At 37.4% G+C, this 17128-nt stretch overlaps 2 protein-coding genes and 1 pseudogene across 2 annotated transcripts; all 3 read right to left on the bottom strand.

Moving 5' to 3' along the window:
- Positions 1 to 1194: 1194 nt before the first annotated feature.
- Positions 1195 to 2761, bottom strand: LOC143635312 (uncharacterized). Its single transcript, XM_077103202.1, has 2 exons — positions 2417 to 2761; positions 1195 to 1671 (listed from the first exon to the last, which is right to left on the bottom strand). The coding sequence occupies exons 1-2, from the start codon at positions 2759 to 2761 to the stop codon at positions 1195 to 1197; spliced, it is 822 nt and encodes a 273-aa protein (XP_076959317.1).
- Positions 2762 to 4829: 2068 nt separating this feature from the next.
- LOC143635213 (GDSL esterase/lipase LTL1-like) lies at positions 4830 to 7037 on the bottom strand. The gene is made up of 5 exons (XM_077103122.1): positions 6789 to 7037; positions 6016 to 6153; positions 5674 to 5916; positions 5136 to 5388; positions 4830 to 5059 (listed from the first exon to the last, which is right to left on the bottom strand). The coding sequence occupies exons 1-5, from the start codon at positions 7035 to 7037 to the stop codon at positions 4830 to 4832; spliced, it is 1113 nt and encodes a 370-aa protein (XP_076959237.1).
- An 8780-nt stretch (positions 7038 to 15817) lies between these two features.
- On the bottom strand, positions 15818 to 17128 carry LOC143635119 (malonyl-coenzyme A:anthocyanin 3-O-glucoside-6''-O-malonyltransferase pseudogene; annotated as a pseudogene).

Raw genomic sequence — 17128 nt, 5'->3', positions numbered from 1 at the left:
TCGAGTTGGACCCTGCTTTAAGAAACTTCGAGCAATATTTGCAACGTGCCAACTCATGTGAGTCGGTCATGAGACACAAATCGTAATGGACCCAAACATCGGGGCATCTTGTTGTTTCGATCACCATAACAACGTCATCATTGGATGCCATTTGTGGTCGGTTTAAGGTTAATTGTGGTTTGTAGTGTGTTTTATGGTTTTGGAATTGGAGTGTGTTTGATAGTTTTGAAACTTGCTATTCTTAGTAAGAAAATACCCTATTTATAGTTAAAAAACCGGTTCCAACGGTCAAAAACGGCTATATAGCCGTTGGAACCGGTTCCTAACGGCTCTAATTTTTAAATTTCAAAAAAAACCGGTGGAACCGGTTTTTACGTAAAAACCGGTTCCGGTTCATACCCTACCCGGTTCTTAAAAGTTCGCATATCTGGGCACCGGTTCGGGTCGGGAACCGAACCGGTTCCTGACTGGAACCGGTGTCATTCTCTACCCGGGTTGAAAAAAACCGGTTCCGAACCGGTTCGGGTTTTCAAGGTGTACCCGATTTGTGCAGCTCTATACACAAGTACTCAAGGATCTGACCTTAGTTTAAAGCAGTACATGTGCGCCACGGGTGGCTTTGTTCGGAACTTCGTTGCTTTAAAAAACCATATCCCATGTCTGAACACATCATTTTAGGAACATGTAGCTAATGCTGTTAATCTCCTTTAGAAAATAACCGCAGCAAATTTAGTTGCAAACGGTTGCTGATATAGGCTTGTCCAGTATGTCGCTAAGTGGAACTGAAACTGTTGCAAATTTGTCGTTTGGGTCATTGTGGTAACGTGACAGATGATTTTAAGCCGTTGTAATTCAATAATTTAAAGAAGGATCAAAACTGTTGTAAATTTGTGGCAATGTGGTAACGTGACAGATGATTTTTAAGCGTTGCAAATGATGCTTTTGTTGAGAAGTGTGAACCATCATTTTATACCAGACTAAGCAGGTCAGGCGGGCTGACGGGTCATTTCGGGTTCAGGTTCCAACATGCTGTTTATAAAAAAGGATGATGAAGTATAAACGATTTGCACTATTTTGAAGAAGTACCATTGTAGAACACAGTTTACACCCATTTAGTGTGTCAATTACAATTCATATTAACCACAAACAAAGTAGAAACTAAAAGAATAACTTCTGTCAAAAATTTCAAATTATTTAAAAAATATAGGGAATTAGAGCCTTGATATGATCCTTGTTAAACTTCTCTCCAAACTTTGAAATGTACCATTCTCTCGTGGCCAAACTTCTCCCCGTCAAGTAGCATATGGTGCCGAAAGTGAAAGAAGCCGAGTACAGTGTTTGTGATATGCAAGCGACTCCAATGAACTGGAGAATCTCGAAGAGATAGTGTGGGCATATGACCAAGTCAAACAATCCTCCTCTAGGGATTTTATACTCCCTATCACCCTTCTCTCTTAGATCAGATAGAATCCAATGGCGGTAAAAGTTTCCGGTTATTCCAATCAAGAACAACGTAACTCCAGCGTTTTTGAGATCGACCGAAGGCTCAGCAAATGCTCCGGATAAGTATTGTGCGTAAATCATTGTCGCGGTGGAGATGGTGTAACTTAGAGTGATAGGTATTATAGCTTCAAGTGACATATAACCACTATATTTGTGAACAAAAAGGACCTATGAAAAAAAACAACAATAATGTAAAGAAGTATATTATTTTACTAGGGCTGTAATATTCCGAGCTCAGCCTAGCCAGGTTGGGCTCAGGCTAGTAGTTACAGCTGGATCATATATCTTAATGAATTGAAATGTTGAGCTTAACTAGTTTGCCTCTCAAAAGCTCGAGCGAGTTCGTTTAGTTTTAAAGTTATCATCATCATCATCATCATCATCGTACTCAGTATATCCCACCAATAGCAATGCTATAGTATGGTCTGAGGAGGGTAAGATGTAGACAGCCTTACCTCTATCCCATAGGGATAGAGAGGCTGCTTCCGGTGAGACCCCCGGCTCGATAGTAGTTTTAAAGTTATAAAATTTTTTATTATCTTTACACGTATAAAAACCAAATTTTTTTTTTTATTTTTAACAATACATACTTTATAAACTAAAGAAATTATAATTTCCATATATTAAAAAGTGAGTTATAATTTCGGGTTATATAGGTATGTGTATATATGTGTGTATACGCGTATATTAAAATTTGTGCTTAATTTAAACGAGCCAAAATGTGGGCCAATGAGCGAGCTGACCCCAGTTCGGGTTTAGATCATTTACAAACCAGGCCGATTTCTAGCAAGCCACGAGCCAAGAACTTTTAAAAGGCCTATATTTTACTAGAAATAACGGTGTAGATGCACAAAAGAAGCAGTGAAAACAGTATGCATGAATTGACAGATTCAAACAAGAATTACAACTTTACCTCAATGACCCTTTTGAAGAAATGAACGGTAAGAGCAGATATAACCATTACAAGCCGAAGATCTCCATCGTGAAAAGCCACAAAAGAAACAAGACCTATGAGGAACGCGGGTGCATAGAATAACAACATCCCATCTCTACCAGCCAACTTAACTTCTTGATCCTTTGCTGGTTTCTTCGAAGTTGTGACATTAATATTAACGAACTTGGAATACTGCATGTGCTTGCCTTTGGTTTCTTTGTACCCCGCATTTGCGAGAGAAAGACTGCTTATTATCGACATTGTGTTTACGAACAAGGAAGACGGTGGCGGAAATAAGAGCGTTGTCAAGAATGATATCACCATTATTATTTTTTTTTTCCTCAAAGTTTTTGGATTTTTCCACCTATAATATTAATGTGTTATATAAGTAGACGTGAGAGTACAAGAAATAAACTTGTGTTTGTGATTGTGAGTAGGCCAAGTTTAAGGTTTGAGTGTGTATATAAATCAGTGGATACAACTTTTCCTACGTGTGTGCCAATTCATGGATAAGTGAAATGAATGGACATGTTTGTTTCCCACGGGTGAAAGATAAAAAAACAAAGAAAGAGTAATTAATAACTAAACACATAGGATCAAACTAAAGTGGCTACGAAAACAACATATTTCCAACAAACAAAACTTTCACTACCTAATTAAAAACAATGTTTTAAAAACCGGTATTTTATTCGTATCGGATCCGACTAAAAATGGTACAACCGGTTCATAAAAATGGTACAACCGGTTGAACCGGGTTATACCGGAAGGTTCAACCAGCGGCTTGTATAGTTTACCCTGTAATTCATATTAATGCTAACTTTGGCTAAAAAAACAAACAAAATACATAATTCCATATAAAATATCATGCAATAGTCAATCCTATTCAAAACACAATACCAAAGCACTTGATTTTTAAACAAAGTTAAGCCATGGATTTAATAAACTAACTTACCCATGAAATTAATAAACCTACTAGAATGTGAAATACTTAAAAAGAAACAACTAGCATGTGATGATGTGTACGTACTGGAGCATGATTGGAACGAATGAAAAGGCATAATCAATTTAATAGCATATTAGAAACTAACCTTAGATTGAAGCTTCAATGGCAATTCTTGTTTAATCGAATGAAACTGCCGTTGGTAAATGTTATGCTAGGTTAATGGTAATTGTAAAAAAAAAAAATTGGGCCTACAGCTTAAAAATATGGTGGGCTTTAAACTGGTTTAACAGTATGAACCGGTTTTTTATTAAAACCGGCCGGTTTAATGTTCCCTCAAACCGCACAAAATAAAGCGGGCACTAAATACCGGGTTGGTGACCAAAATCCGGTTGAACCGGCCGGTTCAAACCGGTTTTTAAAACATTGATTAAAAGTCATATTAGTTCAAATCTAGAATGTTTGAGTGTTGGCCTAGACGGATCAAATAATCAGATCAAACAAACAAACGGACAAACGAACGCGAGATATTGGGTGACAACCCTCGACTCTTTTCATATAATCAAACAAACATAACAAACGAACTTCACGAACTTATCAAACTTATATGGAGAAGAGACTTCTTGACTCACCAAAAATAATAACCTAGACCCCTATTTATATAGATTACTAAACTTGCTCTCTAAGACAAACCTAACTTGGAAACAAGACAAACTTATTATAGAATAATCCATAATATTCTTACCATACTAAACAAATATTAATATAAAATTTAACAAAACAAACCCCAAACTTTAATCACTTAACAAATCAAGATTAAATCTTCATTGAGAACATTATTGTGGGTTCGAGTCCCAGGAGATACATGAGATATATACATTGCCACTTGTTGGGTCGTTCAGACCAAGGTTGGTTCCCGACAAGAATCGCCCTCACCTCATGACTTAACTGGCTGACCCTGGTCAAGAACATCCATAAGAGAGGCGGGTGATGGAGTAACATGATGGTTTGTGTTTGTGATGAGGGGGCGACTCGATGGTTGGGTGGGCTGGGTTTAGTTTTATTTTCCTTTCATCCATCTCTTCTCTTTCTAAAAAAAATTCAATATAAATAAACACTTTTATTTCATTTTTCTTTTTCTTTTTATCTAAAACGAAAAATCCCTAAATTCTTACAAACATAAATCCAAACACAAACTCGTTCATACAAATGTTAAAAGGAGATCAATATATATCGTAGAATAAAATGTGATCGATATAATATCAAACCAAACCAACCATTAAGCTTAGTTATTACACTCGAAAAGATAGGAACAAATCAACAAATACAAGGATCTTCAACTCATATCATAACACGTACATACGGATCAAACATAACTCAAGAAAATAAAGACATTAATTTGGAGTAACGATCTATTAGACACACAAGAACATAGCTAGAGATCGAGTACAACTAATTAGCATCTAAAGCAAGAATGGTACTTAAATTCATAGGTTTCATGTACTCAGTTGTTCCGGTCATAATCTGGTCTACAATAAGTCTATTTGCTTTCTCGGATGGATGAAACGCGTCCCAAAATGCATAAACATCCCTATTCAGGCATATTTTCGACAATGGTGTACAGACTCCGATCCCATTGTATGGCCCTTGTCCGCAACATGCTATTTTCGCAGTAACAAACCCTACATATTTACAAAAAAAGTATGCTATTTACATAAAAAACAATTATCCATACAAGTAATTTATATTCAAACTCACCATAAGCTCCTGGATTGCTCAGGAAATCATTGTGCATCTTCCTTGTGTTTACACCAACAAACACATGGCTACCGAGTTCTTCATTAAGACCTATAAGCATATAGTCTAGTTGAGAGTTGAACAAAGATGCAGCCCTTTGAAGCTCGGACTCACATTCACCGTTTCGACTATGTTGAGCCAGTTCGGCTGGCACACACCCTAGTGAACCGGTTCCAGTTACGAGCACTCTCCTTGCCCCCAAGTCATACAGCTTCTGCATTAAATGAAAAATATGTAAAAAAATAAAAAAATTGCAGCATTGTGGATGAAAGAACTCAATAGAACTGAAAAACCGTATTGTGAATAATATTTCTTACGCGTTGAATAACAAAAAAACCAAGTTGCGACCGTTTAAGGATATATGGTACAAAAAATTAAAGAGTAATTAATACATTAAAGGTGTTAATCTTGAAGATAAATGATAAAAATAAAATAATAACTATAGTAGATAATAAACTCAGCTAACAATATAATATATGAACCGGAGTTGCATGCATACCGATAAAAGCTTTTTATATTCGGATACGATAAAAGGAACATAATCTTGAAGACTGTATTGACGAGAGCGAACAGAATATGGGACTAAGTAGTAATTGTTAACGAAGTCATTGCCACCGAGTGTCACAAGCACAAGCGCAGTGTTTACTAGTTGTCTTGTTTTTTCTTGTCCAATTAGTGCGCTAACACGGTCTTGGTATTGTTTAAAGTAGTCGAGTTGCACCGGTGCACGAACTATGTTCACCTAAAAACAAAACATGGCACACATCATCATCCTAACTAGATAATTAGAATGTTTTGAATTTAATAGTAGTAGAACAAGCTAAGTTATTAAAAAGTTTACAAATTGTATCCCCGTGTCGTTCAGTATTCCAATTCCTGCAGACGCAAAGTTGGCACTGATGAGAAGCTTTTGCCCGCTGAGCTCGGGGCTCAAATATGGTAATGTGGCTTCGGATCCGATGCTTTGACTTGCGATTAACTTAAGTCAAGTAAATATCTTGAAACTAAAGATAGTGATAAAACGTAAATAACTATACTAAGGTGTGCATGGCTCAAACAGAACCAAAAATCAAAAATTTAATTTTTACGTTTCTGAAACTGTTCGGCTTCAGTCTTTTTAGTTTTGATTTAGGTTCATTTGGTTACGCTTTTACCATTTGGGCTTGAATTTAGGTGGGAAAAAAAGAAATCGACCTAAAATAATGAATTTGGGCATAATTATTTTTTTTGACTAATTGATTATTATAAATTTGTGCTAAAATAATTAATTTGGGTTATTATTTGTTAAGTTCTAATAAGTTAGTTTACATTAAAATTAAAATAAAATTGATAAATTTTGTTCGGTTCAATTTTCTCGATTTTAATTACATGCAAAACTGAAACATAACTGAAAATTTGCTTTTTATGAGAACATGAAACCAAAGCATTGGTTTTTGTTTGGTTTCAAATCTAAAATATTGTTTGAGTGCCACTAATATTTTGAGTAGAGATATAATAATGACTAACAAACAAACTTATAGAAAAATGATAATCAAATTAATAAGAATATTTTATAGATAGTAAATTCGGCTAACATGCTTATTGATTAATATGATCGTTAATTAAACATGAAACTAAACTGATAAGGTCAGGAATGTTGTAGCCATTAGAGAATCGTCCCGTGGCTCTATGGCTTGGGTAATCAATACCGTAAGGAGGTGCATTGGCTCGGGCAGTGGTAGCCAAGTAATTGTTGTTGCCACAGTCAACTAACGAGTCTCCGAACACGAAAAATGCTGGCGTTGCAGCTTCAGGTCGAGTAAAAAATAGTCCTAAGGCTAACAATAATATGGTAAAAGTGACACCAATACTAGCTGAAGCCATCAGTGAGAAGAAGAGTGTTATGGTTGGTTTCTGGATGAAACAAATGCAGGGTTTTATAGGGGTAAATGAGGACCAATAATGACCCAAAAGATGGTAAATGAAATGAAGGTGATTTAATTTGATGGTTGGGCTTGTTGGTACTTATATATATATATGATTATTCGTGTATGCCAAAGTTATTTCAACTTTCCATGCATTCCCATCTAATAGGATGATAAGGTGGTTAAGATGTAAAATAGAAGGTTATGTGTTCAATCCTTATAAAGTGTAACATTTAGTCGAAATTTCCAAACCATAAATTAATAAATGATGCATTGGCCTGAGTGGAATAGAGGATAAAAGTTATGCATGTATGTATGTATATATGTATGTATGTATTTTTAATATTTAAACCCAATTACTTAAATCATTTAAGCTTTTTTTTATAATTTTTTTTTGGTACAAACCAAATTATGACCAAGTAAACTCATTTAAAAATTTAATTGTATAAACGCAATAAAAAACCTTTTTACTAAGCCCAATTTTATTTCGCCTTAGGCACAAAAATTTTTAACGATTCTCAAAGATGACCCTGGCAAGTCACAATATAGTTGCAACGGCCCTTGTGACAACCTGAGCTTCAATGTTATGTTTCTAATTCGAGGTGAACCACTTCTCCAAGAACACAAGACAAGAAGAACGAGAAACAAAACTCAGATATCTGATTAATCAAAATGAAAGGAAATTACATCGAGTAAATAGTAGCTAATAGAATTGACATCACAAGTTGTTGATATCATCCAATACCTATTTAAAATTCAGAAAAAGTGATACATACAGAGTTGTAGTGAGAGAAACTAGAGAGAGAAAGATAACAAGAAAGCTCCACTGATCAATATTTCATTAACCGAATCTCGTTCGGTTAAGTACAGCTTATCAACTACCAACTGTAACTAACTAAGATCTATTACACAATTACACGAACAGTCCCTCACTTATAGAAGTTACATTTAAGACCCCTGTCATTATGACCCGTAACAAAAAGCTAACCAATCGAACAAGTTATAAGATAATGATTAATACTAAAAAAATAAATGTTCCGTTAGTGATTCAAATGGTCGTTTAAAAAGACAAATGGTGACGACGGGGGTGGCTTCAAGGTGGGAAGCGTGGTGACGACGACAACGAAGGAGAGAGCGACCCAGACGGTGATGGCGGAGTTGTGGTGTTTTCAATGATAGTGGTGATGATAATGTGGTGTTGGGCCGGCAGGCGATGGAGGAATAAGATGAAGGCAACAAATAATGGCGGGGCCAATGAGGTGGAGACGGCGATGAATGGGGCAATGGTGTGGCAATGGCGGTTTTATCGATGGCAGTAATGGGATGGTGGTGGTGCCGTGACAGTGTTTGTTGCGGTAGAGGCAGTACGTGATAGTGGTGGTGGAGGTTGCGACGGCCACTACAAAAAAATTGGCATAATGACCCTTTAGTTTACAATTATATTTGCATTAGACCTAATGCAACATTTATTACAACTCTTTATTTTACAAAAAAAAAGAAAAAGAAAAATAATTGCATTATGTAACAAAAATATTGCCTCAATTAGGTCTAATGTAACTTCATCTGATGCAACTGTTTTAGTAAAATAAATGTTGCCTTATGTCAAATTTTTTTTTAGTGCCGGTGATGGCGGGTCTCAGCGGTAGTGGAACCGATTATGTCGATGGCGAGGGTTGTGGCAACAAGAAATGGCTGTTGGTGGTGTTGAGACCCTTGACCGTTTTAAGTAAGCAAGTTTTGTTAGAGCGGTTTGTTTTCTTTTTTTTTTTTTGGAACGACCAACTAAGTAACGCCGGGTACTTCGTACGCGGTCTCCATTGGCTAAAGGTAGCCCGGGCCGGCCACGAGTCCGGACGGATAGAGCCCCTAGCGGTTCACCAATTGAGGGATTCCCTGGATAAAACCCGACCCCCACGCCCGCCAAACGACACGACAGCAAGAAGCCGGTAAAAACGGGTGAGATCAGGACTCGAACCCTGGCAGGGTCATCCCTCACATCTATATTATCTATATAAATTTGAGTAGACCTATATGCAATTTTTTTTTAAAATTTAAATCGCCAATCTTTGTAGATTGGGTGATCATTGACACCCCAGGGCCTAGCCCCATATTGGAGAAACAAGCTACCTAGTTATTGCCAGCCATAGGATGGTCTATGAACATGGCTTAGAGGTGCATAAATAGGATTTTTGGGTAAAACCGGATCAACTTTAAAACTGGTTTAGATCAAGTCAAGCGAAGTCAAAACCAATGCAGCTCAAAGCGGATCCTTTTAAAAACCGGTTTACAAGTGGAAAAATCCGGACTGGTTAAATCGCTTTTGACCGATATATTATCAAATTTGATTTCAAAATGGTGGATCAGATCGGATTGGAACCAGCTTCAAAATCAGTTTTAGATTAATCGAAAACCCGTTTTGGATCCTCAAACCTTGTGAATGCGCACCTCTAAGACCACACGTAATGGCAAGTAAGCACATTGGGGGGGGGGGGTGTTGACACGTAACGTTTCAGTTAGCAATGACTAGTTTTACAAAAAGTGACGTGGTAATATGCCCTTACGCCATAACCCCATTTCAATCATTACACAATTATTACTTTTTACTTTTTTTAATGTAAGTATATTAAAAATTAAAAACAACTGATTGAACAACTCAACCCCCCCGCCACACACACACACACATCTTCGTTGTGTACACAACGAACCCACCCAAAATTAACCTCAAAACGAAGGAGCGTAGCAGTACTCATCTAGTTTTGAAGCTAATTTTGCTCCTACAGCATGACCACCACAGGTGGTCTAACAAGGCCAGATGATGCGTATAGTACTTACAAGTTTCGAGCATGCCAGTCAAGGCACATGGGAAAGCACATGCAACAATTGCCGGTTTCGAACTTTCAACATGGAGTGATTACTACGAAGTCCTTGCATTTAAACTAAATTAAAGTGAACTTTCAACACTTGCATCTTCCTTTTGTTGCGGTACAAAATTTACTGCTTTCTAGCTTTGCAGTCCACAAAGACATTCAATGTTGCATCTGCAATTAGTTATTTGATTGCTATTGAATATTAATATTAAAAATAATGTCAGTACGTTCTAGCTAGCTGCATGAGCTAGCACAGTTATAACTTATAAATAAGCATTACCATCAATTATGTGCATGTAGCGTGGCGGTTCAAATGTATACAATTGGTTATTGGTGGACAGTTGCTGGAAGATTTAATTCATGTTAATAAAAAATTAAAAACAACTAATATATAGCTAGCTATTAGTTAACTCAAGATAAAAAAAATGCAACATTGAATGATGAATACCTCACATCGAGTACAACATAAAACAGTTGGTTAGTTTTGTATATGCTTAATACATGAACTGATGAACATATATAATGCATGCATGGTGATTAAGTGATAGCTAGGGATTAAAAAAATTTAAATATTTTTGTGTGTTAGTGTTACACCTAAAGGCATGCATAAAGTCGACAATTGTTTCCTTTTATATGTGAGCATTGAAGGGCTAGTTCTAATGGTTTACAAGTAAAAGGACTATGTGGTTAAAACAAGAAAGAAGGTTAAAGATTAAGGATCTTTTTGTTATGGAGTAATGAATCGGAAAGTGAATAGAATGAAGAAGGGAATTAATGGAATAAACAAGTAAATGAAGTGGATCATTATCATTTATTTGTCTTGTTTAGTTAACACCTGAGAATGTAATGAGTCATTATTTTATGAGCTTATGTTGAGTAAACGCATAAAGAAGCGCAAATGAAATACAAATGGCAAAAATACCTAGAAAATTTACCAAAAATAAAAAAATGGCAATGGTGGCAACGGTGGTGGTGCGATGGTAGTGGTAGTGGTGGACTAGTGGTGGCAGTGGTGGTGGCAATGACGATGGTGCTAGTGTTGGCGATGGTAACAATGGTGGTGGTGGCGACAGTGGTGTTTGGTGACGGAGTCGAGAGAATAAGGTGAAAGAGTAATGAAAAAAAATAGAGGTGGAAATGAAAGACGGTGGAACGAGATTGCTTTTGTAATCGTTCATCCCATCAAATTGATCAATCAAACATTTTTTTTTCAATTCTCTCATAACGATTGATTTCATTCCACCTGTTATTTCTGATTACCAAAAGCTACCTAAAAGTTAGTGATCAAGATAATCAAGAAAGAGAAAAAAGATAATGATGAAGATATAGAGTTCATTGTTAGAGTTAGAGATAAAGTTTATTTATCAACGGTTTTGTTTGAGTATTATTGGGAACTAGAGTTAGAGTATGATATAAGTCATTGTTAGTATAAATAGAGATTTAGGTTAATATTGAAGAATTGTAGCGAGTTACCATAAAATTATCGATGTTACCTAATCCAATTAGTTCCAACATGTAGTACACTATACGTTCGTATAATACATCATAGGTATTAAATAAGAATTCACATTTTTTATCGGAAGTTTCAAAGCATGCATGGTTAGATCTCGTTTATGATTCCTGAGCTTGTTAATTTAGAGAGACTTTGTGAAATAGGATTGCTCCCTTCTACAATTTCTTCACTCGCATTCTTAATTTGGTAAGATAACGGAATCTTGTTTTAGTCGATCCTTACAGCAATGTTCATCAAAATGTGTACGGCCTTGTTTCATTTTTGTAGGTCATACTGTTGCATTTGGGGAGACGGAGAGTCAAGATCGTTGGCTATAGTAAATGTTGTTGGGTGAAGGAAATCTAAACTTTTGACGAAACCCATACTAACGTTGATTATACAGTCAACCTATTAAGTGACCATTTTATCTGTTTTTGTATTAACTGTTTTGACATAGGGGCCATTCATGTAAATTGAATTCTTTTTATGTAGCTTTTTGGGTCGACATGAGCTAGAAAAGATGTTGGGTCGACCAAACATGCATAAACATACCTAAAACTATACTTAAAACCAACAAAATGAATAAAGGTCATTCACACATACATGATAAATGAGTGTAGATTGTTAGTAATAAAGTCAAATTCGTTTATATACATAAAGTCAAACATACGGCAAAGTCAAAGATTGATAGTAATAAAGTCAAACAACTTGTTAGACCAATTTGTCAAAGTTGTCTGGGATTAATCTAAGGGTGTGCGTGATGGATTATTTGAAACCGTTCGGTTTCGGTTTTCTTATTGGTTTCGGTTTTTGCCTTTGTGCTTGAAAAGTTAGGCCAAAAAAAATCGCAAAAAATAGTGAATTTAGGTATAATAATTTTGTTAACTGTTAACTAATAAGACTATCATATATTTGACCAAATATATTTGAGTTACAAATTTCTTAAATTTTTATAAATTATTTAAAATAAAAGATAAAAAAGTAAAAATTTAAGAATTCGGTTAGGTTTGTTTTTTTCGGTTTTTATTTCGTGGAAAACTAAAACCAAATTGTTAGTTCGTTTTTCACAAAAACATAAAACCAAACCGTCGGTTTTTATTTTGGTTCAGTTTTTTCGGTTTTGAAACGGTTTTTTCGATTTCTTACACGCCCCTGTATTAATCCATAAAACAACGTGCTAGGCATGACACATAAATGGATAATGAGTCAAGATACGTGTGCTTTACTTCTAAATTTATATTGAAATAAATATTTTATTAAAATCTTATTCTTTTCTTATCTAAACGGTAAACAAAAAGCAAATAACATTAACCATCAAAAGACAAAAACAATAATACATTTCGACCAGCCTAGCAAGCTGCTAAACCCAGCACAGAAAACACAAAAAATAAAGACATTCACTCAACATTACAAATCAAACCGACTCCAATGTGTCCATGAAATTTCAGCCCCACTCGGGCTACTTTTGATCCAAAGGAAACTTAACGTTTGAACACTCACCATCACGCTTCCAATAGATACCGCCACCCCATCGTACACCATATCGTTTTCAGCCTTTCAAAAACACGATAAAGTGATAAGACAAATCACATGAAACGACTTCACCTTTCGTTTTGAGAATTTTGTATGCTTGTAGAATTCAAAAATGCCCCATTTGTTTCTATCGAAATAAATAAATATTTTCTCAATTTTGTAACTTCTTTTCGGTTGACCTCTCCACATAACTACTCCCCTTGGCCACCGGCCAACCGTTTAATTTAAACCACAAATACTCGTTTGTTTCTAACCTTTTGTCTTTATCATCTTCCATTTTCCCTATTCTTTTACCCTTTAAACAACATTTAGAATGTTAACCATTTATACTTATTAGGGGATGTTTGGTAGTCTCTAACGGACATTAATTAGAGGCTACCACTTAATGGTTCATAACCTCTTAATGATTAAAAGATATGCTTAAATCTGAATGGTTAAGAAGTAAGGCTGAGGGGTGTGGAGCGCGAGAGGGGGCGCGTGAGCCCTTCCGCTCGCGCCCCGGGGCGCGAGCACCACACCACCGAGGCGCGAGAGGGGCGCGAGCACGCAGACCAAGGCAGGCGCAAGGGGGATCACGGCTGAAAATGGGCGTAAAGTGGCTTGGGAATGCGTGCATAGCCGTTGGGGCTTTAATAAATAGAGCCGTTGGCTCTTTAAGTTTATTAAAAAAAAAAATTTTTTTCTCTATATAAACCAATATCAACCCAATATCACATACCACACCCAAAATCACATAAAATACTTACCACAACCTCAAAAAAAACCCAAAATCACCCCATCTTCGAAACTTTTTTTTAAAAACATGACTGGAAATTGGTACCCAAACCTAGATTCAGATTACAGTTACGACGATTTATGGTCGGCACCGGACCAACCGATGTTTTATTCGGGGTCGCAACAATCATCCGGCTTTCAACCATCCAACATACAACCGTCTCCTAACTTTGTTGTTCCGGAGACACAAGAACCAGAAGGTGAAGCTGCGGGACAAAGAAGACGCGTCCACCGGAAAAAACTAGTTGCAACGGACGGGTCGGGTTCGGCTTCGACTGGAAGGACGAAACGGAAAACCACTCCGTGGTCATCGGATGAGAAGGAAGCCCTGTGTCGGGCTTGGATAGTCATTTCTGAGGATCGGCGTTGCGGTAATTGTTTTAACGTTTTTAAAAATGATTTTTAATAAAAAAGTTAAATAAAAAAGTTAAATGACTTACAAATTTATTTATGCATTTTGCAGCGGACTACCAAAAGAGCAAGGTCTTTTGGACAAAGGTTAGGGAGACGTTCTATTGGGTCGTTGGGAGTACAGAGCGGAACGCCGATATGATTTCGGGTCGGTGGACCGAAATCAGAAAATTTGTCGGCTTGTTTACTAATCTGTTCAACAGGAACGCCGGTCGTATGAGACCAAGTGGCAGTGACGATTTGGCGGTTTATAATTTCACTGTCGAAGAGTGGAAGCAGGAGTGCCTGCGGAGGTATGGGACGGTGAAGACGTGGGACGATGTAAAGGTGTGGGAGAGGTTGAGAAGGTGTTCTAAGTGGGTTGAGCTGGTGGCGCCGGACCTTGATGCAGAAGTAGGGCCGAAACGGACTAAAACTAGTTCGTCTGGAGCGTATAGCACTTCCGCTGGGTCGGATTGCCGGGTTGGATTCGACCTAAACGTTGCGGGGGAGGAAATGTCTTCACCGCCGAGGAGGCGGCCATTGGGAAGGGACGCCAGGGGGAAAAAACCGGCTGAGGGGGAAGCCGTAAACATCACCGATCTTGTTGAATCCCTCAATAAATTCAACAAAACCATGGAGGTGGTCTCTAATGACAAAAAGGAAAAAAAAAAGAATGAGAGATTTGGACTTCCTTACAAGAGACTTCAGTAACCTACATCCGGTCGACCAAATGCTGATGGAAAAACAAAAGGAACGTATCCGGAAGAGGTTGATCGAAGAAGACCAAGCCGAAGAATAAGAATAATGTTTTTTTTAGTACTTTAATTTTTTTTAGATATTAATGTGTTTTTTTAATTAATGTGTGTTTTTTTAAATAATTTATGAGTTTTTTTAATAATACGTTTTTTTAATACATTTATAAAAAAATAAAAAAAAACCGCTCGCGCCCCCTCTCGCGCCCCTCCACACCAGGGCTCGGGGCGCGAGCACCACAACCAACACCCATCTTATCAAGTTTCTCTCTCTGCCACACGTCACAATATTATTGGCGGTACCCCCACTCGCGCCCCCTCTCGCGCCCCCCACACCCCTCAGCCTAACCATTAAGAGGTAGTCTCTTAACCATTCAGACTTAAGAATATCTTTTAACCATTAAGAGGCTATGAGCCATTAAGAGGTGGCCTCTTAATGACTGTTAAGAGGCTACCAAACATCAGCCAGAAAAAAAAGAATGAACGGATCTTGTAGGATTCCCAATAAATTCTTCGATTTCTTCCGGAAGCATATGATTAATCATCTGCTTCTCACGTTCCGTGAATAGCCGGGACATTGAGGAATATCCAGAAAGGCATTTCGAGAATCGGTTTGATTCTACTAATTTTGATACTTTAAGTATGGCTCCTCACTCAAGAACACCATCAAGAGAGAAACCCATCATTGTAGAAAACCCCTAGCTCTTAAAATAGTGGAACAATTATTATTCAAACGATTAATGATTGAAAGTGGTAAAATGCTATAAAAGTAGATGTAGGTGGTGTCATGAAATTGTTACTTGTAGGCCACTATGTCAAATGGTTGAGAATAAGTTATATTACAAAGAACACCGACAAATTATAGTACTCGTTCAAACCACATCAAGCACATGCCACTAATAGTACGTACACTACATGGATGATTGATCTAAACGTATGCTCCTAACCCATCTCCAAAGACACGGACAAAATACTCCATCTCCTTACCCGGAAGGCTAACGCCAATCTCCAAACCGCCATCGTTTTCTTTGCAGGCGTTGATGGATACCGCATGATTATAATCAATAGAAATCGTCTCTATCTTTTTGGGCTTAACCCAGATCATTGTTGTTGGAACCCCGTTAGAAAACAAGGCCTCCAATGCTTCCATTTCTTTCCCCGCGCCATCCTTGTCAGCCAACCTCTTATGTAGACCTTCTCCAATCAGCTTTGCAGCCGTCACGAACCCTTCTTTTCCAGTTAACCGTGTGGTTTTTTCAACAGCCGCATACCCTCCAAGACAGTTGCCGAAGTAGGCTGCTGGGATCACTTGATTCATACGTGTCCTACAATCGATTGCGAAACCAAACTGTTCTAGTTCATCCTTAATGTGTGTATTCGCTACGCAACTCCAGATATAAGCACACGCTACCGTAAAAGATGATACATATGCTAATGTTGGCACTTGTGTTGAAACCACATTCTTGAACTTATTGAGTACAACCCGAGGCAATACAAAGGTCGCTCGAAGTTTATTCGTTGGTCGACATAGTCTCTGTGGTTGATACTCTTGTTTAAAGTTTTCGACATTAGCACGCTTAAGAAAACGTTCATCTAGCGTAGGATTTTCGACAACTCTTCCATAAAATGGTAACGTTCCATTACTTAGAAACCACTCATCGTTACCAAATCGAGCAATCGATGTCCACGCCTTGATGAAATTAAACCTAGTACTAGCATCACCTAGGGAATGGTGATTTGTCATTCCAATAGAGATTCCATGGTTCGGAAAAAGTGTCACTTGAACAAAAAAGACTGGGATCTTTGTGAAATCTGGCATTTTGTCAGCCTCACCCAATAGAGGTATAAAGTCATAAAACATTCCACAGTCTCGGGGGTGGTTCCCGGTTAATTCGTTGAAATCAAGGGTGCATTCTGCAAAAGTGACCGTGACAGAATCACCTTCAACATAACGGATTTCTGGCTTTTGGGAACAAGTGTAATATACAAACAAGTTACCAGCGAAAGGAAAATAATGTTGAAGGGTGATTGATAATGAGCGTTTGAGAGTGGGAATAATATTATCCATGAATTGAGTTTGTGTGATGGGAGTGTGATCAAAGAATAGATAGTGAATAGGAGGTTCCTTTAGCCATTGGAAGTCGAAGAAGGTAAGCGGCAACAAGCTGTCCCCTACAGTGGCCGCAGGTGGAGATACTTGAGACTCTTCAACAACAGTCAAGATGGGAAAGGAAGTCAT

This window comes from Bidens hawaiensis, unplaced genomic scaffold, assembly GCF_021521415.1.
Source record: "Bidens hawaiensis isolate Kalapana, Puna unplaced genomic scaffold, B.hawaiensis_p1.1 tig00000055_1, whole genome shotgun sequence".
NCBI classification, from domain to species: Eukaryota; Viridiplantae; Streptophyta; class Magnoliopsida; order Asterales; family Asteraceae; genus Bidens; species Bidens hawaiensis.
This window is presented reverse-complemented; position numbering and strand designations above follow the sequence as displayed.